The 24,855-nt window shown below is 46.1% G+C and overlaps 1 protein-coding gene across 1 annotated transcript in view; it reads right to left on the reverse strand.

Moving 5' to 3' along the window:
* The window catches only part of SEC11A (SEC11 homolog A, signal peptidase complex subunit), a 53,396-nt gene extending 51,246 nt beyond the window's left edge, over nt 1-2,150 (reverse strand). Inside the window, exon 1 of the mRNA XM_004594604.3 lies at nt 1,965-2,150. Coding sequence (XP_004594661.1) covers nt 1,965-2,015 — 51 coding nt within the window. The 5' untranslated portion in view covers nt 2,016-2,150. The remainder of the gene's footprint in view (nt 1-1,964) is intronic.
* Nucleotides 2,151-24,855: the final 22,705 nt, after the last annotated feature.

Consider the following 24,855-nt stretch of genomic DNA (forward strand, 5'->3'; position numbering starts at 1 on the left):
TTACCTCAGTATTAAGGATCCGGATTCAGAGCTCAGCTCACTCCAGAGCCTGCTATTCAGCTGCTGTCTTCGGCAGACCCCTCAATCTCTTTAGCAATGCGCCAATGGCAATGCAGCCAATACTTACCACGTGCCAAGCACAGTTCTAAAAACTTCCTATGAATTAACTCAATCTTTACAACAACTATATACTGCTCATTGAGAATGCAGTTACTGCCACTAAAAATATGGTTAAAACAGGGTCTGGGGCTGTGGTGGAGGAACAAGTTAAACCACTGCCTACACTGTCGGCATCCTAGAAGGGTGTCACTTTAAAGTCTTTGCTGCTCCACATCCAGTCTCTACTGTCGTACCTGAAACAGCAGCAGGTGTCACACATATGTGAGCCACCCCACACAGGAAACTGAACGGAGTTCCAGGCTTCCAGCCCAGCCCTGGTCATGGTGACCAATTGGGAGTGTATCAGCAGATGGAAGATCTCTCCCTCTCTGCCTTTCAAATAAATAAATAAATAAATCTTCTAAAAATGGTTAAAACAGCAAATATTATATATTTCCACCACAATAAAAAAATAATAAAGACAGGCATCAAGAGGTTCTGTTATTGATCCACAGGCAAGCTGCTGGTAAGGAGCAGTTACTTCAAGGTTCCCAAGTCCACGCTCTTCTAGACAGAATCGCCTCTCAGCAGCACTTTTCTTCACATGTGTAATGGAAATAAGATTACTCACTTCTTCTTGTACATCAAACTCTTCACAGAAAACTAGAATTAAAAGTTTATTTTGGAGGGGCTAGCACGGTGGCTCAATTGATTAAACCTTAGCCTGCAAGTGCTGGCATCCCATATGGCATCTGGTCAAGTCCCAGCAGCTCCACTTCCCATCCAGCTCCCTGCTTGTGGCCTGGGAAAGCAGGCGAGGAAGGCCCAAAGCCTCGGGACCCTGCACCGGCTTCGCACCAGCTCAGCTCTGGCTACCGTAGGCACTTGGGGAGTGAACCAGCAGATGGAAGACCTTTCTGTCTCTCCTCTCGGTAAATCTGTCCTTCCAAAAAAAATTAAACGAAACAAACAAAAGATTTACAGAGAGATTCTGTGCACTGTGAAAGGGTGGCCATTTAAATCTGACTGAGGAAATCAGTAAACCTACCTGGGGTTGACAGAGAGGCGACTGAGAGAAGGAAACACCCCCTTAATGCCTACACAGTAACCCTAGACCAAGCAAACTACAAGTCCAAGAGAGAAAAGGGAAGGAAAAAAAAAAAAAAATATATATATATATATATACATGTATATAAACAATTATGACATCGGGACAATTGTTAAACAGCCAGCATGGGAGAAAGGTCTCATGCCAGCTATCTAGGGTCTGTGGACATGGCTGGTGCACAACATGGAAAAGCAACATCCTTTTCCCACGACGATGACGGAGGAGTGTCCACGGCACCCCCCACCCCCACGCATAACCTGTCAGCTCAAGCTACTGCAAGGTGGGGCAGGACAAAGACCTGGACAACTGACTTTCCAAAGATTTCCCACGTCGCCCACGAGAGAACGGGGACGACGGGGGAAGGATTCAGGTCCAAGCACCGCAATTCTCACTAACTTCCCAATTCCCCCCGCCAAAAAATAAGAATGGTCCAAGTTCAAAAGTCAGGGCGTGCGCGGCAGGACCCCAAAAGTCCGCGACCAAAACGGCTTTCCGCAGGGGGACCCCAGCCGCTCAGGCCTCGGCCGTCATCGGGGGTCGCTGGCCGGCAGGAAACCTGCAGACACCGCCGCCCCCAGGCAGGCCCCGCACGGGTACCCCGCGGCCCTCAGACTACCGACCCCGAGGAGGGAATCCGGACCCGGCGGCCGACCCGGGCCCATGGGCCCCTCTCTCTCTCCAGGGAGACCCCGGAGGCCATCGGGGTTCCCGCGGCGGCGGCGTCGACGGGGCCCAAACACAGGGCGGCCAGCCTCACCTGCCTCTTGTTCATTCGCCGCACATCGTCTAGAAAGTCTAGCGACAGCATGGTGGACACCGCAGGCGGGGAACAAGGGCGGCAGGGACAGCGCCGGGCGAGCAGGGCGCGGAACGGCTGGCGCACGGGGCCGGCCTCACACTGGACAGGGCCTCCCGCGGCGCTAGCACTTCCGCTTCCGGGGCGGGCGCCGCCGCGGCCCCGCCTCTGAGCGGCCAGCGCGGACCGCCAGAGGGGACCTCCGAGCCTCCTGGCCGGCCTGGCCTCGCCGGAGAGCGACCCCTCGGGCTCCCCTGTGGGGGAGCCGACCCGTGGCCCCTCGCGCGCGGTTAGCCTGGCCCGTCGGCCCACCGGAAGGCGGGCAGTCGCCGGCCTGGCCAGTGAGGGAGCCGCCCTGTCGGGGCTGGGCGGGCCCGAGAGGCTGGCGTGGGCCTGGACGTGGCGTGGCGTGGCGTGGCGTGGCGTGGGACGTGTCGCCCGTTGGTTTGTGCTCTGGACCGGCACGCTGGCTATGAGGTGCACCAGGACCCTTACTCGGGCTAGTGGGAGTCCTTGCAGCTCTGACTTGGGGTACCTTAGTGTGCCTCTCTTCTCGCTGCAGAGCTGGGGGTGCTGGCTGTGAGGTGCACCCGGACCCCTTCTCGAGCTAGTGGGAGTCTTTGGAGCTCCGACTTGGGGTACCTTTGTGTGCCCCTCTTCTCGCACCCTCCTGGTCCCTTGACACAGCGAGGTTGCTTGCCTTGGCACCGGCAAGCTTGTCAATGCCCAGCTGAGGCGACCAGGACTAAAGCTGAATCTCTGTGCCTGTGAGGGGGAAACCGAGCCAAGGAGACGCCTGAAGCTCTTCGTAATCATTTCGTGATCTATATGTTGGACACTGAGCCGTAATAAAGTTTGAGAGAAGTGGGAAGCGCTCATGCACTGCTGGTAAGAATGGAAAATGTAGCAGCTGCTTTGGAAACTAGTCTGACACTTTCTCAAAAAGTTAAATGCAGGTGCTGTAGTAAGCAGCAGTTCTGCTCCAGGCACAGATCCAAAAGAACTGAAAACCTTTGTCCCATGTTCTTAGAGCCATGCCAGCTGAAAATACTGTTAGGAGATACAAACCACCACAACAAAAAGGGAGGGGGGGGCTTGCTATGCAATGGAATATAATTTGGCGATAAAATGAAATACTGCCACAGAAAGTAAACCTGAGAAAACAGATTAGGCCTGCTGGTGTGGCACTGTAGAGTAAGCTGCCACCGGCAACTCGGGCATCCCATGTGAGTACTGCTGCCAGATCCTGGTGACTTCAGCTATGCTCCAACTCTGCTAATGCTCCTGGGGAAGCAGCATAAGACATACCAAGTGCTTGCCACTCCTGTCACGCGGGAGACCCAAATGAAGCTCCTGGTTCCTGGCTTCAGCCTGGCCAAGCCTGCTGTGTCCATTTAGGAAGTAAAGCAGCAGGTGGAAGATTCTCTCCTTCTCTCTCTCCCTCTCTCTCTGTCTCCATCACATCCTTACTCCCTACATTTCTTTCTAGCTCTGCCTTTCAAAGATATATAGCAGGTTCAGTGAAAGGAGTCACAAAAGAACAATTATTGCATGATTCCATATTGGCAGATCCGTAGAGAGAAAACAAGTGTTTGCCCAGAAAGGAGAAGTGACTGCTAACAGAGAAGTCCGGCAGAGCCTCAGATGTGGGAAAAGCCAATGTGGTTGGTCCGCTTTCTCGGGAGCTTAAATAGGACCTCGGAGAGAAGACCGGAAATGTGTATAAAGCCCATTTGACACGTGGATCAAGTTGGCAGGCCAAAGAGGGTGCACCAGAGTGAACACACAGAAAGATGCAGATGTGTTTGAATACTGTCGTTTATGACCCTGCCCACACCTTATGAGCCTGATGGGAGATTCACTTTCAGGGAAACTTGAGTAAGCCTAAAATGTCACTTGTAGGAGCTGCACAAGTCCCACGCACACCCAAATCCAGCTCCTGTGCTCCACCTGATATGCACATTCTGAGGTTTCTTTGTTTCTCTGTGTTATTCCATTTTTTTAAGATTTATTTTATTTTTATTGGAAAGTCAGATATACAGGGAGGAGGACAGACAGGAAGATCTTCCGTCCGTTCATTTACTCTCAAAGCGGCTGCAATGGCCAGAGCTGTGCCAATCCAAAGCCAAGAGCCTGGAGCTCCCTCCAGGTCTCCCAAACAAGTACAGGGTCTCAAGGCTTTCCCAGACCACAAGCAGGGAGCTGGATGAGAAGCGGATTTGCTGGGACACAAACATGCCCACATGGGATCCCAGCATGTGCAAGGCGAGGACTTTAGCCACTAGGCAACCATGCAACCCTATTATTCCACTGTTTAAAAAATTATTTTTAAATTTTTGTTTCAAAAGCAGATTTACAGAGAGAAACAGGGAAAGATCTTTATTCCATCTGCTGGTTCACTCCCCAAATGACTATAACAGTCAGACCTCAGCTGATCTAAAGCCAGGAGTTAGGAGGGTCCCAAAGTTTTGAACCATCTCCCACTGCTATCCAAGACCACAGGTGGGGAGCTGGATCAGAAGTGGAGTAGCCAGGACACAAACCAGTGCCAGTATGGGATGCCAGCACTTGAAGGTGAAGAATTAGACTGTTACACCACCACTCTGGCCCCCCCCAAAAAGTCCTTTTTTTAATTTTTTATTTTTATTTGAAAGGAAGAGTTACAGGGAGAAGAGATAGAGATCTTCCATCATCTGATTCATTCCCCAAATAGCCACAAAGGCTAGAGCTGAGCCGAACTGAAGCCAGGAGTCGAGAGCTTCCTCTGGGTGTTCCAGATGGGTGCAGGAGCCAAGGACTTGAGTCGTTCTCAGCTGCTTTCCCAGGCCATAGACAGGATGCTGGATTTGAAGTGGAGCAGCCAATGCCCCTGTGGGATGTTGGTGCCATAGGTAGAAACTTAGTTTACAACATCACAGCACAGGCCCCAAATTAACATAAAAAAGTTTGTAGGTACATTATCTAAAGGATTGTAAGAACTACTGAATATGGGTCCCTGCATGATAGCCTAGCGGCTAACGTCCTCGCCTTGCATACGCCAGGATCCCATTTGGGCATCGGTTCTAATCATGGAAGCCCTGCTTCCCATCCAGCTCCCTGCTTGTGGACTGAAAAGCAGTCGAGGATGGCCCAAGGCCTTGGGATCCCTGCACACAGTGGGAGACCTGGAAGAGGCTCCTGGCTCCTGGATTCGGATTGGCACAGCTCCGGCCGTTGTGGTTGCTTGGGGAGTGAATCATCAAACGGAAGATCTTCCTCTGTCTCTCCTCTCTGTATAGCTGACTTTGCAATAAAAATAAAATAAATCTTAAGAAAAAATTGCTGGAAGTGGGTTGTCCACAATATGAATATGCTTAACAGTACAGAACTGAACACTTACAAATGCTTAAGAGAGCAAATATTAAGCAATAGATGCTTGGGCATAAAAAAATAAAAAGACATTCATAGTGTAGAATGTGACTCTCCTCTCCCCACACTCATCACTGCTGTTGTCCTTTCTATGGCTTCTTTCTATACATTGTTTTTATCAATGGCGCCATGCTGCGCATCTCCCTTCAGCTTTTGCAGTCCCTGCCTCACTTCTGTGAATCCTTCAACCACCTGACTATGCAGCTTCTGCCCATGACCAGCACCCTGCTAACATGTGGCTCCTGGAGCCATGATCTAACAACCTATTGGCAAACTAGTGAAGCACAAATTTCACAACTTTTCACAAAGAAGCACTCATTTATTTTTAGTGAAAGGCAGAGCAACAGAGAGAGAAATAAAAGAGAGAGAGAAAATCTTCCATCCATTGGCTCACTTCCCAAATAGCCACAATGGCCTGGGCTGGTCCAAATCAAAGTCAGGAGCCTAGAACTCCATCCAGGTCTCCCATGTGTGTTGAGGAGTGATAAACGAATGACATAGGTCGTGCAAAACTAAATTTTTGCTGTTGCGGCAGAGCAGCCATCATCTCACAGGATCATGCACCAAAAAAAAAAAAGGGAGGGTTTATATACTTTTGCAAAAGCACAGTGCAAGATGAGGGAAAGCAGGTGTGCAAAGTACAGATTAGCTAGGTTTACACAAGGTCAGAATAACCCATAACAGTTCCAAGCACAGGGTAGATAAGTAGCTCAACTGCGGGGAGTAAGAATCAGGCAACATTCCAAGGCACAACAAAACATCAAATACAGGTGCAGCATGGCAGCCTAGTGATTAAACCCTCGCCGTGCATCTGCTGGGATCCCATATGGGCACCAGTTCGTATCCTGGCTGCTCCACTTCTCTTCCAGCTCCCTGCTTGTAGACTGGGAAAGCAGTAGAGGATGGCTCAAAGCCTTGGGACCCTGCACCCCATGTGGGAGACCTGAAAGAAGCTCCTGGCACCTGGCTTCAGATTGGCTCAGCTCTGGCCATTGAGGCTACTGAGAAGTGAACCAGCAGATGTAAGAGCTTTCTCTCTGTTTCTCCTTCTCTCTATAAATCTGACTTTCCAATAAATAAATAAATAAATAAATAAATAAATAAAAATCTTTTAAAAATTATTGAAACATCAAACACTGAGGTCAGACCTTCCACAGCTCCAGGCCTGTGCATGGCTCTTGCACATACATAGGAGCTCCTCTACTTTATATCTCTCTTGGGATGTCTGCCAAGCATCTGTGTCACAAATGGGTGACAGGTGCCCAGCTACTTAGATCATCCTTCATTGTCTTCCCAGGCACATCAGTAGGAAGTTGGGTCAGAGACGGGGCATCAGGGACAGCACTGTGGCCAAGGACGTAAAGCTGCTCCTGTCATGCGAGCATTCATTTATGGATGACGGTTCAGGTCCTGGCTGTTCCACTTCCAATCCAACTCCCTGTTAATGGCCTGGGAAAAATATCAGAAGACAGCCCAAATGATTGGGTCCCTGCCACTTATGTTGGAAGACCCTGGCTACTGCTGGTTTCAGCAGTGATCCAACACTGGCTGTTGTGGCCATGTCGAGAGTGAACCAGCAGATGGGAGATATAACTCTCTCTCTTTCTCTGACATTAAAAATAAATAAGTAAATTTTATGGGATACCAGAAACACAAACCCCAAGCAGAGTTTGCCTACTACATCACAACATTGGCCCCTAGTTCACAAATTTTAAATGTCAAATACTTATAGTTTTCTCAAAATCATATTACATTCTCAATAATCATTTTTCCCTTGCTGTTTGGTTGTCAGTGTCTATGAGTGTAGTCTATCAGCTAACAGTATGTTAAGAGGACACAGCAGTCTACACTATGATATTTCTTCACATGTGTTTATGGGCTACATGTAAAACTTTGTTACATTTTGTTCTTTGGTTTCAAAACTAGCTGGTTAAAGGTTAATTAAATCAGGATGTTGAGTTCTGTACTTGTAAACTTGGAAAAAACGTGTAAGTGAAACATTGACCAAGAATCAGTGCAGGTAAACAGACCAGGCAGCACTGTGCGTGAGTGTAGCATTCACTGACGGGCAGCTATGCGAAGAAAGTAGTGACAGGAAGGAGGGTGAACCTCCAAGAAGCAAATTTTATGCAACTGGTGATCCATTGGCTTCCGGTTCCCCATATGCTACCTTATGACTCTTGGTCAAAGAATGACATGAAGTGTCAGTATAATTAAAAAAGAAAAAAACTTCATTAGATACCGGCACAGTCACATATCAGGCTATCGCTCCACTTGCAGCATCAGCATTTCATATGGGCACTGACTGATTTGAGTCCCAGCTGCTCCAACTCTGATCCAGTTCCCTGTTAATGACTTGGAGAAGTAGTCGGGGACTGATGGCTCAAGGCCTCAGACCTCTGCAGCTGTGGCAAAGATGTGGAAAAAGTTCCTGGCTCACCACTTTGGACAGACCCAGGCTCACCTCTGGCCATGTGGCCGTTTGGAGAGTATATCAGCAGATAAAATATCTCTGTCTCTCCTTCTCTCTCTCTAACTCTTTCAAGTAAGGTAGATAAATCCTTTTTTTAAAAGATTAATTTATTTTTATTGGAAAGGCAGATATACAGAGAAGAGGAGAGACAGAAAGGAAGATCTTCCTTCTGATGGTTCACTCCTTCCGATGATTCACTCCCCAAGTGAGCACAATGGCTTGAGCAGACAGTCTGAAGCCAGGAGGCAGGAGCTCTTCCGGGTCTCCCACACGGGTGCAGGGTCCCAAGACTTTGGGCAGTTCTCGACTGCCTTCCCAGACGACAAGAAGGGAGCTGGATGGGAAGCAGGGCCGCCGGGATTAGAACTGGGCAACCACATGGGATCCTGGGGCACGCAAGGTGAGGACCTTAACCACTGCACCACCGTGCCGGGCCCGATAAATTCTTTTTTAAAACAATAAAAAATTACCTAAGAGCAGAGATAGAGACAGAGAGAGAGAGAGGTCATCTATCCGTTGGCTCTTTTCCCAAATAGTCACAACAGCCAGTGCTGGGCCAGGCTGAAGGCGAGAACCTGAACTCCAACTGGGTCTCCCCTGTGTGTGGCAGGAGCCCAAATACTTGGATCACCTTTTGATTCCTTCCAAAGTGCAATAGCAGGGAGTTGGATCATAAGAGGAGCAGCAAGCCCGGTGCAGCTAAAGTCCTCGCCTTGCACACGCCAGGATCCATATGGACGTCAGTTCTAATCCCGGCGGCCCCACTTCCCATCCAGCTCCTGCTTGTGGCCTAGGAAAGAAGTCGAGGATGGCCCAAATCTTTGGAACCCTGCACCCGTGCGACAGACCCAGAAGAAACTCCTGGCTCCTGGCTTCGGATTGGCTCATTTCCGGCCATTGCGGTCAATTGCGGAGTGAATCATCAGTCAGAAGATCTTCCTCTCTGTCTTTCCTCCTCTCTATATCTCTGACTTTGCAGTAAAAGTAAATAAAAAATCTAAAAAAAAAAAAAAGAAAAGTAAGTGGAGCAGCTGGGACTCAAACCGACACTCAAGATACCAGTTGTTGCAGATAGCTGCTTGACTCACTGTGGCACAATGCTGGCTCCTAGGGATTGGTAGTAGGGCGGGTGTTATGGTACAGTGAGTTAAGCTGCAGCCTGGGGTGATCACACCTCATATCAAAGTGTCAGGTGGGGACTGGCACCTCTATATCTGATCAAACATTTCTGCTGTTGTGCTGGGGAAGCAGGGAAAGCCAACCCCAGGGATCAGGCCTCTGGCACCTGCAAGGAGGACCTGGATGGAGAACCAAGCTCCTCGCCTCAGCCTGGCCCAACTCTAGCTAATGGAGGCATTTTTGGAGTGAACCGGCAGATAAAGCTCTCTGTTCCTCTCTTTGCCTTCAAAGTAGATGAAACTAAATAAATAAACATTTTTAAAAAACCAATAATCTCAGTGCCCAGTCTTAGAGTCAAAACAAACTTTCTAGAACAGGGAGGAAGCAGAAAATAAGGCGTAATAATATAAGACTGACAAAATTTCTCTCGAAAGAAAAGAGCAGCGGCTAAAGCCAAAAGGGCATTCTTGTACATTGCAATTCTCCTAAGAAAAATAGTAACAGGTCACTTTCTCTCTATATATATTTTTTAAATCTATTCATTTTTATTTGGGAAAGACAGAGATACAGTTAGAGGACAGACAGAGACAGAGAGATCTTTCATCTGATGATTCACTCCCCAGTTTCCCACAATGGCTAGAATTGAGCCAGGAGCTTCTTCTGGGTCTCCCACATGGGTGCCAGGAGTTTCTTTTGGGTCTCCCACATGGGTGCAAGAGCTTGTGACATCTTTCCCTGTTTTCTCAAGTCATTAGCAGGGAGCTGGATGGGAAATGGAGCTGTCGGAACTCGAACCAGTGCCTGTAGAGAATGCTGGCGCCACAGGCGGAGGCTTAGCTTGCTATTTCAGAGCACTGGTCCTAGGTTACTTTTTACCCAGAGATGTTTAAAGGTAGTGGTAGTGCTAATAGTCAATATGCTCAGTAAGAAACGTAAATAAGCTTTTGGCAAAATTCTTGTACCCAAAGATCTTGCTGGAACAGAAAATATATTGTTGGATCTTGCAAAAGCATCATTGGAATATCCAGGGAGCAAGCACATGGTCTAGAATCAGAGTTGCTGGAGAAAAGTCACTCAACTTAAAACAATGAAGAAGGATAGGTGTCTGGGGGAATGAACCTGGGTATTAGAACTCTTTGTCTCTGCTCTCTAGACATGGGTCTCTCTAGCTTCCATGGGCCAAAAATGCAGTGCCAGCCTAGCTAGATGTTTGTTGCTCAGAGTCTGTCATGAACTTGTAGTCATGTTACACATAAATTTCATTTTTTTTTATCTTTCATGATTTTTTAACATAAATATATATTTATTTTAAAAAGAAAAAGAGCTACAGGGCCCGGTGCAATAGCCTATGAACGTCTGCCGCCTGGGGTTCTGGCCTTGCTGGCTGTGGATCTGGTCCATGCAGTCTCCCCCCTCACGGTTTCCTTTCTCACACCCCTGGCCCCAGTCTGGTTGCTCGCTCGTCTGGCTGCTGTTGTGTTTCCCTGGTGACCTCCAGCACTTGCACCTGTCCTGCTAGGAGCAACACCTGCCCCTGAGGGCATCTTCCTTAGCAGAGTTTTGTTCTCACAACCACTTCCATCAACTTCACTGCCTCTTCTCTGGTTTCTCTGCCTGAGACATCCTCCCCTTGTCTAGCACAAACCCTGCCCTGCCCAGAGCTTCTCCCATCTACTCCTTAGAACCTGCTTCCCATAGCCCTTCCCTCTCCTGACATTTTTTTTTAGATGTGTGTATTTGAAAGTTAGCATTATAGACAGAGAGGGAGAGACAGACAGATCTTCCTTTCGCTGGTACATTCCCCAAGTAGTAGCCATGTCAACAGTGGCTGGGACTGAGCCAGAAACGTCTCCCAGGTCTCCCATGAGGGTGTCGGGGACTTTGGCTGCTTTATCTGGAGCCATAACCAGGAGGCTGGAGCAGCGGGGCCTGGAGCGGTAGCCTAGTGGCTAAAGTCCTTGCCTTGCAAGCGTCAGGATTCCATATGGGCACTGGTTCTAACCCCAGCAGCCCTGCTTCCAATCCAGCTCCCTGCTTATGGCTTGGGAAAGCAGTCGAGGATGGCTCAAAGATTTGGGACTCTGCACCCATGTGGAAGACCCAGAAGAAAAACATGGCTTCAGATCGGCTCAGCTCCAGCCATTGAGGTCACTTGGGGAGTGAATCATCGGATGGAAGATCTTCCTCTCTGTCTCTCCTCCTCTCTGTATATCTGCCTTTCCAATAAAAATAAATAGATTTTTTTTAAGTGGAGTAGCTAGGACTTGAACTTGTGTTCATAAAGGGATACCAATGTTACAGGCAATGACTTTACTCGATTCCTTGCCCCTGACTTTTCCCCTCTTTCCAAGCACATGACTGGGTTGAGTGCTTTGCTAGAGTTTACTTTGCATATGGTCAAATGCATAGGTCAGTATGCAGCTCCCTGTGTCTCAGTAAATGTATGGAGCCACGTAGCCACCATCTAGACCTTGGTTCAAAAGCCAGCACCATTCCCACTGTGTGCAGTGATGTGATGCAGATGTTAGGCATCCCTTGGGCTACATTTGCTACCCCTCCTGGCCTGCCTCTGACTTCTCCAGATGTTTATTTTCAGTTCCCATCACAAACTACATAATGCACTACTCAGTGGCAATCCCCTTGCCCCTTCCCCTAGGCTCTCACCACTCTGGCTCTTTCCCCTTCTCTATTCAGCCATCCTCCACCCAGTCAGACGAGAGCATCCAATCCTCCACCCAATCACAAACCAGAGAAATCACCCTTGGTTTTATTCTCTCCCAAATCCCATTAGTCAGCCATGTCTTTCTTTTCTAAAATTTTGTTTATTTAGTTAAAGATTTATTTTTAAGGCAGAGTTTCAGAGAGAAAAAGAGACAGAAATCTTCCATTTGCTGGTTCACTCCTAAAATGGCTTAAATAACTGGAACTGAGCCAGTGCAAACCCAGGAGCCAGGAGTTTCTTTCTGGTCTCCCTCAGGGGTACAGGGACCCAAGGACTTGGACCATTCTCTACTGCTTTCCCAGGCTACAAGCAGGAATTGAATCAGAAGTGGAGCAGCTGGGACACAAAGTGGTCCCCATATGAAATCACAATCAGAGAATCAGTTTGCTAAGCCACAGCAACAACTTCAAAAGTTTATTTATTTAAAAAAAATTAACATAGGACCCTAGCAGCTAAAGTCCTCGCGTTGAACGCACCGGAATCCCATATGGGCGCCAGTTCTAATCCCAGCAGCTCCACTTCCCGTCCAGCTCCCTGCTTGTGGCCTAGGAAAGTAGTGGAGGACGGCCCAATGCCTTGGGACCCTGCACCCGTGTGGAGACCTGGAGCAAGTTCCTGGTTCCTGGCTTTGGATTGGCACAACACCCGCTGTTGTCATCACTTGGGGAGTGAATCATCGGACAGAAGATCTTCCTCTCTGTCACTCCTCCGTATATCTGATTTTGTAATAAAAATAAATATTTAAAAAATTAGCATAAAGAGATTAGATATGATGTAGTTACATCTTTCTGAGTGCCCGCTTTCTCCATTCCCACTATCACTGCTTTGAGAGCCACCTAGCACTCAGCCTGGCTACAGCAGTGGACTCCTAGCCCACACCCTGGCCTGTAGTCTGGCTCCTTATCTTATCTCACCCCTGCCCGTCCTCCACACCACAGCCAGAGGCATGTATACAAACCAGACACTTGATCTTATCCCTGCAACTTTGAGGACAAGGCCAAACTTCTTGGCCTGTACTTCCTGACCTGGCCATGGCCCGTTCTGGCCTCGCTGCCCTCACCCTTTAATGTGTGTGCCTATGTGAAGGCTACCCATGCTCCCTCTTGCATCAGCTGCTCTCCACCCCCCGCCCAACGCTGACTACTCCTCTTACATCCCCCGCTCCTACATTGCATTCCTCCTCCAGGAAGCCCTTCCCGTATGCCTGCTATCAGCACACTCTATCTCATTGTGGATCGGATGCTCTCACCAGGCTGCGCTTTTGGGGTAGTAAGAGCCTTGTGATGTAATCTGTGAGCTCAGCACTTTATCTCTAACAAACACTCAAAAAAATTGTTGAATGAGTGAACGAAAGCACTAAAAACCGGGGGGCTCAGCCTTGCCACAGACATGTGAGATAGGCCCACCTCTGAGGACTTCTTCACATACAGCAGCAGGGATAGTACCCACAGTTCAGCAGGGAGATAGGATTTGGTGGTATTCAGGCTGGCGCCTGGACATGGCAGCCTGGGCCTCTACCTAGGGCTTTCAAATCCCATATGGGTGCTGGTTCAAATCCCAGCTACTCCACTTCTGAACCTGTTGGTATGCCTGGGAGGGCAACAGAGAATGGCTCAGGTCCTTGGGCTCCTGCATCCACATAGGGGACCCGGAGGAAGCTCCTGACTCCTTGCTCCCTGCTTCAGATTGGCCCAACTCTGGCTGTTGCAGCCATTTGGAGAGTGAACCAGCAGATGGAAGATTTCTCTGCCTCCCCTTCTCCCTCACTCTACCCTTCAAATTAAAAAAATAAATATTTTGAAAATAAACAAAGCAGAAAATAGAATGCTACTCCTAGAAGAGCTTTCTTGCTTTTATTTCACACTCACACACCCTACCCACTTACTCTTCACTCTCCAAATGCCCGCAAGGGGCAGGGCTGGACAGAACTCAATCTAGATCTCCCATGTGGATGTCAGGAACCCAGTGACTTGAGCTGCTGCCTCCCAGAGTGTGCCCTGGCAGGAAGGCGGAGTCAGGAGTGAAAGATGGTACTGAACCCAGGTATTCCGATTGGGGGCATGGGCATCTGTGTCAGTGTGTCACTGCTAGGCTGACCACCCACCTCTCAAAAGAGCTTTGAGTATCTTTTCTGGGAAGAACCAACTTGAGATGTAACTACTCTCTGGGACTTGCCATTACAACTTCAGATAGGAGAGGGGTGATTTTAGGTGGGCCCTGGGGTCATCTCCAAGACCCGTCCGGGAGGCAGCACACACCAGGAGGAGACAGCCAGCACCCCACGAGGCTGCAGTCTTGAGGGAATTGACTGAGCGTGAAGTCTCTGGGACACACAGCATGCAGTAGCAAGGCACAGACCAGGAGAGTCAGATAAGCTAGGAGGAGCTGAGAGGCATAGAGGGCTTCCAGGAGGGCTGGTGGACAAGGAGTGTCTCAGATGTTTGGGACAGGTGGCCCCCGGACTGGGGTAAAGATGCAACGCCTAAGGGATTAAACTGCGCAACTGTGGGATTCTGAGATGCTATTTTCTCCACTGATTGGGGCGCTAGTCTTCCTAACATGTAAGTCATTCTCAACAGTGTGCCTGTTATTTTCCTGAAGGTTAAGCCAGACCCACTTGGCTTCGAATCACACATCAACTGCTTATATGCCGTGAGATCATACACTGTCCATTAGCGAACTCTTAGTAGTCAATTTTCTGGTTATGTGAAGTGCCAATAGGAAAAAATCTGAATTAGCACTGTGGTGGATTAGCCTCCCGCCTACAAAGATAGCATTCACTATGGGCACTGGTTCGAGTCCTGGCTGCTCCACTTCCAATCAGTTCCTTGCTAATGTTCCTGACTAAGAAAACATTAGACCATGGCCTGAGAACTCTTGCTCCTCCACCAATGTGGGATACCTGGCTCCTGACTGGCCTGGCTCAGCCCTGTGCTTTTTATCCATCTGGAAACTGATTCAATAAAAGGGAATTCTGTGTGTGTGTGTGTGTGTGTGTGTGTGTGTGTGTGTGTGTGTCTCCCTCTCTAACTCTGCTTTTCAAATAAATATATGTGTAAACATTTATCTTTGTTTTTTTAAGATTTATTTTATTTTTATTGGAAAGGCAGACATACAGAAAGGAGAAGAGACTGAGAGAAAGATCTTCTGTCTGCTGATTCACTCCCCAGCTACCGCAAGGGCCAAAGCTTAACCGATCCAGGAGCCTCTTCTAGGTCCCCCCGTCCCGGGTGCAGGATCCCAAGGTTTTGGGCCATCCTGGACTGCTTACCCAGGTCAAAAGCAGGGAGCTGGATGGGAAAGAGGGCTGCTGGGATTGGAACCGGTGCCCATATGGGATCCCAGTGTATGCGAGGAGAGATCTTTACCCACTAGGCTACTGCGCCAGGCCCTGATTTTTGTGTGTTTGTTGTTTGTTTGTTTGTTTGTTTTTAAAGAGAGTCACTCATCTTGTCCAAGAGAGTGAAATTTTGTGGTGTTATCACCTGCTAGGATCCCCGACCTCTTAATGCTTTGGAATTGAGTTTGACATTTGGAAGGGTATGGGCACCTGTCCCCACTGGACCTGCCCTGCATGGAGGGCGCCCTCCAGGTCTAACCACAGGCACACCAGAAAGGACTCTGAAGTTGTCAAGAAATAAGCTGCAATGAGTCTGTAAAGGCTCATTGTCTAGCATGGCCAATTTGGGCTGGGTGTAAGTGTTGAAATATTGTACTGTAGTCTATAAAATTACAAGTACTAAATGCTAATCCCAAATTTAAAAACTATTTCATTTCTTTCCTCAGTGACTTACATTTTCGTTGGAGAGATCTTTTCATCTCTTTGGCCATATCTATGCCCAAGCATTTGCTTTCTCTTTGCTGTAGCTATTGGACGTGGGATTGCTGTCTTGTTTTCTTCTCTGGATGATTCACTCTTGGCATACAACAGTGCGACTGGCTTTTGTACACTGACTTCACAGCCTGTGTCTTTGTTGGATTTATTAGTTCTACCAGCTTTTTGGTGGCGTCTTTGGGGGTTTTGTGTGTATGGATGATGTCATTCACAAACAATGACAGTCTGGTTTCCTGCTTTCCAACTTGGATGCTCTCTGTGTTTCTTTCTCTTGCCTGGTTGTTCTGGCTAAGACTTCTAGCACTCTGTTGAATAAAGTGTGAATCATCTCTACCAAAAAAAAAATGATAATACAATAAAAAAATATTTAGTTATTTAAAAGGCAGAATGACAAAGAAACATGGGGGACAAAAAAGAAACATCTTCCATTCACTGATTCGCTCTCCAAATGTGTGGGTGAGCCAGAGGCCAGGAGCCTGGAAATCCATCCAGGTCTTCCACGTGGATTGCAGGGGCCCAAGCACATGGGCCATCTGCTGCTGCTTTCCTAGGTGCATCAGCAGAGAGCTGGCTCAGACACAGGGCAGCTGGGACTCAAACTGGTGCTGTGACCTGATAGGCTAGTGTCACAAGCAGCTTAGTCTGCTGCACCATATCGCTGGATCTTTCATTTGAAGGAAGCAGTGGGTAAAAGGTCCCTCTGTCATGGTGCCAGGGCAGGAAGTGGTGCAGGTTTGTCACAGCAAAATCAGAGCCTAGACCATGCAGGAAACTTGCCTCTACCTTGACACTGTTTCCCACAAGGCTCTCTCTGGGTAGGATGGAAGGACCCAGCCCCACTGCATGCCTGAAGTCAGGCTTGAGAGGCTGTGGAGAGGAAACCTGTCCCCCTGACTGTGGACAAAAGAGAACATAACTTTTGGAAGATGCAGCAGCTCTGTAGCACATGGGGTGTCAGGAAGCACTATCTGTTCCCGACATCACAGGCGCCTCCCGTGCAGCAACGGAATTCCTGGAGTCACCCATGAAAAGTCCCCAACAGCTGCAGGGGTAGCTGGGAGAAGGAAGCCCCTCCCCTACATACTGCTGTCCGGATTGGTATGTGTGGATATAGCAGGGTGGTGGGCTAGGCCAGGGATACACCAGTTCCCTGTTGGGGCACACTGCCTTGCCTAAAAGCAGAAAGGCGCCTGGGTGTGGAATTCACAGGTTCCTAGTGAAGGAAAAAACCTTGGCTTGTCCGCTCTGTTTGGAGCTTATCCCCGCTGCTCACTGGTTCACTGATTAGAGGGCTGGCTCCTGACACCTCTGGCAGCTTCAGGGATCCTCTACATTAGGGGCTAGCACAGTGGTGCGATAGGTTAAGCCTCTGAGTGCAAGGCCAGCAGGGGCACTGGTTCAAGTCCTGGCTGTTCCAATTCTGATCCAGCTCCCCGATAATCCTCCTGGAAAAGCACTGGACAGTGGCCCAAGCTCTTGGGCCCCTATGCCCATGTGGGAGATCTAAAAGAAATTCCTGGATCCTGGCTTTGAACCTGCTCAGCTCTGGCTATTGCAACCATTTGGGAAGTGAACCAGCGATGGAAGGATGGTTGATATCTTTCTCTCTCTCTCACTTTCTCTAACTCTGTTTTTTCAAATAAAAATGAATACATTTTTGAGAAAATTTTTTAAAATGTCTTATCAGGCTAATCCTCTGCATGTGGCACAGGCATTCCTTATGAGTACCGATTTGAGTCCTGGTTGCTCCACTTCCCATCCAGCTCCCTGCTTGTGGCCTGGGGAAGCAGTGGACAACAGCCCAAAGCCTTGGGACCCTGTACCCACATGGGAGACCTGAAAGAGCTCATGGCTCCTGGCTGCAGATTGGCATAGTTCCATCCGTTGCGGTCACTTGGGAAGTGAATCATTGGATGGAAGATCTTCCTCTCTGTCTCTCCTCCTCTTTCTATATCTGACTTTGTAATAAAAATAAATAAAAATCTTAAAAAGAACTGTGAATATTAATTAGAAGCAGGGATGATAATACTTCTGCTATATTGAGTGGAATAAAATATATGAGAATCTTCAAAAAATTCATTAAGAGAGGGTGGATGCTGTCACAGAAGGTCCCTGCTTGCAATTCCAGGAATTCCATCAGAGTCTCCCACATGGGTGGAAGATGGCCCAAGTACTTCCACTGCCTTCCCATGCATATTAGCGAGAAATTGGATTGGAGGTGGAGCAGCTAGAACTCTAACTCACTCCAATATGGGATGCTAGTGACACAAATTATGGCCTAATCTGTTATACCACAACAATGGCCCCTATTTGCACTATTTTGTACGTAAGCCTGTGCTATGGTGAGCAGGATTTACCTAAGAGGAAGGTGGGCTAGGTAGACAGAGGTTAACTAGCTAGCTGGATTGTTGGCTACACACTCTTTTTAAAAATTTTTTGTTTTAAATTTTGAATTTTATGGTACAATTCTGTATAGTCTGGGATTCCCCTCCCCCCCAATTCCCACCCTCCCGACTGATTTTCCCCATATTGTCACAACAGTACATTCCTTCATAAGGAGTTATAATTCCATCAGTCTGTTATTTAAGTGTGTCCCACATTGCTGGTACAGACCGTGTCAGACAGTCCATCATCCCATTGTCTAGATATGTCCAACAGTTTCACTGGGAGTCCATCCCCGACTTGGAAGTATGGATGCATGTTACATTGTGTCCCCACATCTGCGCCAGAGCTGAGCCGATCTAAAGCCAGGAGCCAGGAGTTTCTTCCGGTTCTCTCATGCTGTTGCAGGGTCCCAAGGCTTTGAGCCATCCTGAACTGTTTTCCCAGGCCACAAGCAGGGAACTGGATGGGAAACAGGGCTGCTGGGATTAGAACCACCACCCATATGGGATTCTGGTGCATTCAAGGAGAGGATTTTAGCTGTTAGGCCACTGCGCCGGGCCTAGGATTGACTAACTTCACTTACCATAATGGTGTCTAGCTGGAAACATCTAGTTGCAAGTGGTACAATTTCATTCTTTTTAATGACTGAATAATATTCCATGGAGTAAATGTACCACAGTTTTCTTTAACCACTCCTCTTTGGATGGGCATCTGGATTGTTTCCATGTCTTTGCTATTGTAGTTTGTGCTGCTGTAAATATAGGATTACAGATCCCCTTCTTATATGCAATTTTCATTTCCTTTGGGTATATTCCTAGGAGCAGGACAGCTGGGACAATTGGCAGGTGTATTTGCAATTCGCTAAGCACTCTCCATACTGAATTCCATAATGATTATAATAACCTGCACTCCCACCAACAGTGAAGGAGGGTACCTTTCTCCCCAGATCCATGCCAGCAGGTGTCGTTAGTAGAGTTCTGAATTTAGGCCAATCTCACTGGAGTTAGGTGGTACCTCAATGTGGTTTTCATTTGTATCTCCCTGATGGTTAGTGAGCCTGAGCATCTTTTCATATGTCTATTAGCCATTTGAATCTGTTCTTTTGAAAAATGTCTGTTCATTTCCATTGTTCAATTTCACATGGGGTTTTTTTTAAAATTGTTCCTAGGTTTCTGAAGTTCTTTGTAAAGTTTGGATATTAGTCCCCCATCACTTGTGTACTATGCAAAACTTTTCTCTCATTTTGTTGGTTGCTTCTTCACTTTGTTAATCACTTCTTTTGCTGTACAGAAGCTTTTTTAGTTTGATGTACTCCTGTTTGTTTATTTTGTCTTGGACTACCTGTGCTTTTGGCGTCTTTTCTAAGAAGACATTCTTCATTCCTATTTCTTGGAGAGTATTTCCTATGTTTTTCTTTAGTAGTTTGATGGCTTCTGGGTGTAGACTTAGGTCCTAGAACCATTTGTATAAGTGGCAGGTGCCAGTCTTGCTTCTTAATTCTGCAAGCTGCTATCCAGTAGTCCCAACAGCATTTGTTGAAGAGACCAGGCTTTTTCCCTGCAGTGTTTTTAGTTTTGTTAAAGATTAGTTGACTATTCATGTGTGGGCTTCTTTCTATTCTCTTCCATTGATCTTCTTCTGTTTCTGTACCAGTACCAAACTATTTTGATGACCACAGCTCTATAGTATGTCTTGAGGTATGGAATTTTGATTCCTCCAGCTTGATTTTTATTCTTTAGGATGGTTTTGGCTATTCATGGTCTCTTGTGTTTCCAGATGAACTTTTATACCTTCTTTTCAATTTCTCAGAATATTGTTGGGATTTTGATTGGGGTTGCATTGAATCTGTATATTTCTTTGGATAATATGGACTTTTTTTTGGTAATATGGACATTTTGATGATGTTGATTCTGCCAATCCAGGAACATGGTAAGTTTCTCCATTTTTCAATATCTTCTTCAATTTCCTTTTAGAATGTTTTATAGTTTTCATCATAGAGGTCTTCCACATATTTAGTTAGCTTAATTCCTCCATATTTAAGATTTTTTTCCGCTATTTTAAAGGGCACTGTACTTATAATTTCTTTCTTAACCATGGAATTATTTGTGTACACTAGTGCCATCGATTTGTGTTTATTAATTTTGTATCCTGCCACCCTGCCAAAGTCTCTTACGAGTTGCAACAATCTCTTGACTGAGTTGTTTGGTTCTCCCATGTAGAAAATCATGTCATTGGGCCTGGCACGGTGGCCTAGTGGCTTATGTCCTCGCCTTGAAGCACCAGGATACCATATGGGCATCGGTTCTAATCCTGACAGCTCCACTTCCCATCCAGCTCTCTGTTTGTGGCCTGGGAAAGCAGTGGAGGACAGCCCAAAGCCTTGGGACCCTGCACCCACGTGGGAGACCCAGAGGAAGTTCCTGGCTCCTGGTTTTGAATGGGCGCAGCACCGGCCATTGCGATTACTTGGGGAGTGAATCATCGGACCAAAGAGCTTCCCCTCTGTCTCTCCTCCTCTCTGTATATCTGACTTTGCAATAAAAATAAATAAATATTTAAAAAAATTATCCTATAAAAAAGGGGGGAGGGGCGATTAAAAAAAAGAAAATCATGTCATCTGCAAATAGAGATAATTTCAGTTCCTCATTTCCAGTTTGGATTTCTTTAATTCCTTCTTCTTGCCTGATAGCTCTGGCAAGGACTTCCAATACTATATTGAGGAGTAGCGGTGACAGTGGAGATCCTTGTCTACTTCCAGATTTTAGTGGAAAGGCTTCCCATCTTTCCCCATTTAGTATAATGCTGACATTGGGTTGTTTGTATGTTGCTTTAATTATATTGTAGAATGTTCCTTCTATGCCTGTCTTGCTTAGGGTTTTCAGCCTGAAGTGGTGCTGGATTTTATCAAATGCCTTTTCTGCATCTATTGAGATGACCATATGGTTTTCATTTTTCAACTTGTTGATGTGATATATCATATTTATTGATTTGTGAATGTTGAACCATCCCTGCATGCCTGGGATGAATCTCACCTGGTCTGGGTGAATGATCTGCCTGATGTGTTGTTGGATCCTGTTGGCTAGTATTTATTGAGGATCTTTGCATCTATGTTCATCAAGTAGTTCTCTTTTTCTGTTGTTTCTCTATCTGGCTTTGGTATTAAGGTGATATTGGAAAAGAGTTTGGAAGGATTGCCTTTCTATTGTTTGGAAAAGCTTATGGAGGATTGGGCTAAGTTTCTCTTGAAACACTGGAGGAATTCAGCAGTGAAGCCATGTGGTCCAGGAATTTTCTTGGTTAGGAGGACTTTAATTACCAATTCAATATCAGTCTATGTTATAGGTCTATTTAGATTGTTAATTGCTTCTTGATTCAATTTTGGTGGATTGTATGTGTTCAAAAATCTATCCATCTCTTCTATGTTTTCTGATTTGTTCACATATAGTTGCTTGTAATAGCTCCTAATAAGTCTCTGTATGTCTGAGGTATCTGTTGTCATATTTCCTTTCTTATCTCTGATGTTATTGATGCATATCTTCTCCTTTTTTGATTAGTTGGGCTAGTGGGGAGCCTATTTTGTTGATTTTCTCAAAGAACCATCTCTTTGATTCATTGATCTTCTCTTTTTTTTAATTAAAGATTTATTTATTTTTATTGGAAAGGCGATATACAGAGAGGAAAGACAGAGAGGAAGAGCTTTCGTCCAATGATTCACTTCCCAAGTGACTGCAACAGCCAGTGCTGCGCCGATCCGAAGCCAGGAGCCTGGAGCTCTTCCAGGTCTCCCAGGTGGGTGCAGGGTCCCAAGGTCTTGGGCTGTCCTCCATTGGTTTCCCAGGCCACAAGCAAGGAGCTGGATGGGAAGTAAAGCTGTCAGGATTAGAACCGGCGCCCATATGGGATCCTGGTATGTTCAAGGCAAGGATTTAGCCACTAGGCCACCGTGCCAGGCCCAGGCCCTGATTCGTTGATCTTATGTACAGTTCTCTTGGTCTCTATTTGGTTTAGTTCCTCCCTTATTTTGATGATTTTTTTTTTTCTACTAATCTTGGGATGGCTTTGTTGTTGTTTTTCTAGCTCCTTCAACTGTAAGGCTAGCTCATTTACTTGGTGTTTTTCCAGTTTCTTAACGTAAGCATTGATTGAGATGAACTTTCTCTTTACACTGCCTTGACTGTGTCCCGTAAGTTTTGATATTTTGTATTGATGCCTTCATTTGTCTCAAGCAATTTTTAAATTTCCCCTTTGATTTCCTCTCTAACCCATTGCTCATTTAGTAACATATTATTCAGTCTCCATGTGTTTGCAACTCTTCCTGGGTGTTTTGACTTCTTGGTCTCTAACTTCACTCCATGATGTCTGAGATGCATGGGTAATTTTGATTTTTTGAAATTTGCTGAGACTTGTTTTGTGGCCTATAACAGTCAATTCTGGAGAAGGCTCCATGCACTGATGAAAAAAGAGTGTATTCTCTGTCTGTTGGATGAAAGATTTGGTATCAAACTAAGTCATTTGCTCTAGAGTTTCTGTGAGTTCTCTTGTTTCTTTGCTGAGTTCCAGTCTCATTCATCTGTCCATTGATGTTAAAAGAACATTAAAAGGATATTTGGGCCCAGCGTGATAGCACGATAGTACAGTGGTTAAAGTCCTGGCCTTGCAAGCCCGGGTTCCCATATGGACTCTGGTTCTAATCCTGGCGGCCCTGCTTCTCATCCAGCTCTCTGCTTATGGCCTGGGAAAGCAGTCAAGGACAGCCCAAAGTTTTGGGACCCTGCACCTGCATGGAAGACCCGGAAGAGGCTCCTGGCTTCAGATTCACTCAGCTCCAGCCATTGTGGCCGCTTGGGGAGTGAACCATCGGACGGAAGCTCTTCCTCTCTGTCCCTCCTCTCTGTATATCTCACTTTCCAATAAAAATAAATAAATCTTTTTTAAAAAGAACACTAAAAGGATATTAAACTTTCTCACTATCATTTGTATTTGAGTCTGTTTCTCCCTTAAATCCATTAATATTTGTTTCATGTAGCTAGATGCCTTGACATTTGACACATATCATTCATTATGGTGATCTCTTCATCCGGAATGGATCCTTTGATCATTATATGGCATCCTTCATCTCTTTTAATGTTTTTTACATCAAAGTCTATCTCATCTGATATAAAAATGGCTACCCCTGCATATTTTTCCTTACCATTAGCTTGGAGTATCTTTCTCCATACTTTTACCTTCAGTTTCCTCTGATCTTTGTTGAGGAAATATGTTTCCTGTACGCAGCAGATAGATGGATTTTGGTTTTTGATTAAGTCCTCTAATCTATGTTGTTTGTTTGATTAGTTTAACCCATTTACACTCAATGTTAATATTGATAGATGACTGTTTGGGCCTATCATTTGAACAATGGGTTGTTCTTTGATTGAGTCTTCTGTTAGCCTTTTAGTGGGATGTTCTCCACATTTGCTTTTGGTTTTGGCAGTTGCTATTTCTTTTCTCTTTCACAAATATATCTTTGAATATTATTTGTAGGGCAGATTTAGAAGAGGTGAATTATTGAAATTTTTATTTATTATGGAAGTATTTTATTTCATTTTCAAAGACAAATGAGAGCTTTGCAGGATACGTTATTCTGGGCTGAAAATTTTTCCTTTTTAGAGTCTGGAATATGTCACTCCATGCTCTCCAGGCCTGTAGTGTTTCCTCTGAAAGGTCAGCTGTGAGTTTGATTGGGTTCCTCTATACGTCACTGGATTTTTTTCACATGCACATTTAAGGATTTTTCCCTTATATTCAACTGAAGAGAACCTGATTGTCATGTGTCATGGTGAAGTTTGCTTTTGATTAGCTCTGTTGGGAGTTCTGTGCCCCTCTGTATATTGTTTTCCAGTTCTTCTCACGATTAGGGAAGTTTTCGTTTATTATTTCATTAAATAAACCTTGTTTTAAAAAAGATTTATTTATTTTTATTGCAAAGTCTTATATACAGAGAGGAGGAGAGACAAAGAAAAAGAGCTACCATCTGCTGATTCACTCCTCAAGCAGCCGCAATGGCTGGTGCTGAGCCAATCCAACGCCAGGAGCCCAGAGCCTCATCTGGGTCTCCCGTGTGAGTACAGGAACCCAAGACCTTGGGCTGGCCTCAATTGATTTCCCAGGCCACAAGCAGGGAGCTGGAAGGGACGCAGGGCCACCAGGATTAGAACTGGTACCCATATGGGATCCTGGTGTGCGCAAGGCAAGGGCTTTAACCACTAGGCTGCTGTGCTGGACCCTCATTAAATACACTTTTAATCCCAGTTTCTCTTTCTGTTCCTTCTAGAACTACCATAATTCTTATGTTGGCCCTTTTAATCATATCTTTTAATTATTAAATACTTTTTTTGCTTGACCTAGCTCTGCTTCCAGCTTTTTGTTTGTTTTACCCTGGTAACAGGAAATATCTTCCAATTCTGAGATTCTTTCTTGTGCTTCATTCATTCTGTTTTTGAGACTCTCCACTGTACTTTTAATTTGCTCCACTGTATGCTTTACGTCTGACATATCAGCTTTAATTTGATTCATTTTCTGTGTAACATGTTCCTTAAATTCTTTGAGCTCCTGTATTATGTGCTTCTCATTGTTGGTCAGAAGCTTTATAATGAGTTTTCTGAATTCTGTGTCCTCCATTTTCTCAATGTCTTCCTCTGTTAACTCTGAGGGTGGTAGAGACTTTTGCTCCTTTACATGGAGTCTTTCCTAACATTCACTGGCAAGCTTGATTGTGTAGCTACACACTCTTTAAACAAAAAAACAAATATTTATTTATTTGAAAAGCAGTGTGACAGAGAAAGAGGCTAGGGAGAGATTTTCTACCTGCTGGTTCTTTCCCAATTGTTTGCAACAGTAAGGGCTGGCCCAGGCCTAAGCTGGGAGTCAG

Source organism: Ochotona princeps, chromosome 6 (genome assembly GCF_030435755.1).
Source record: "Ochotona princeps isolate mOchPri1 chromosome 6, mOchPri1.hap1, whole genome shotgun sequence".
In the NCBI taxonomy this organism is placed as follows: domain Eukaryota; kingdom Metazoa; phylum Chordata; class Mammalia; order Lagomorpha; family Ochotonidae; genus Ochotona; species Ochotona princeps.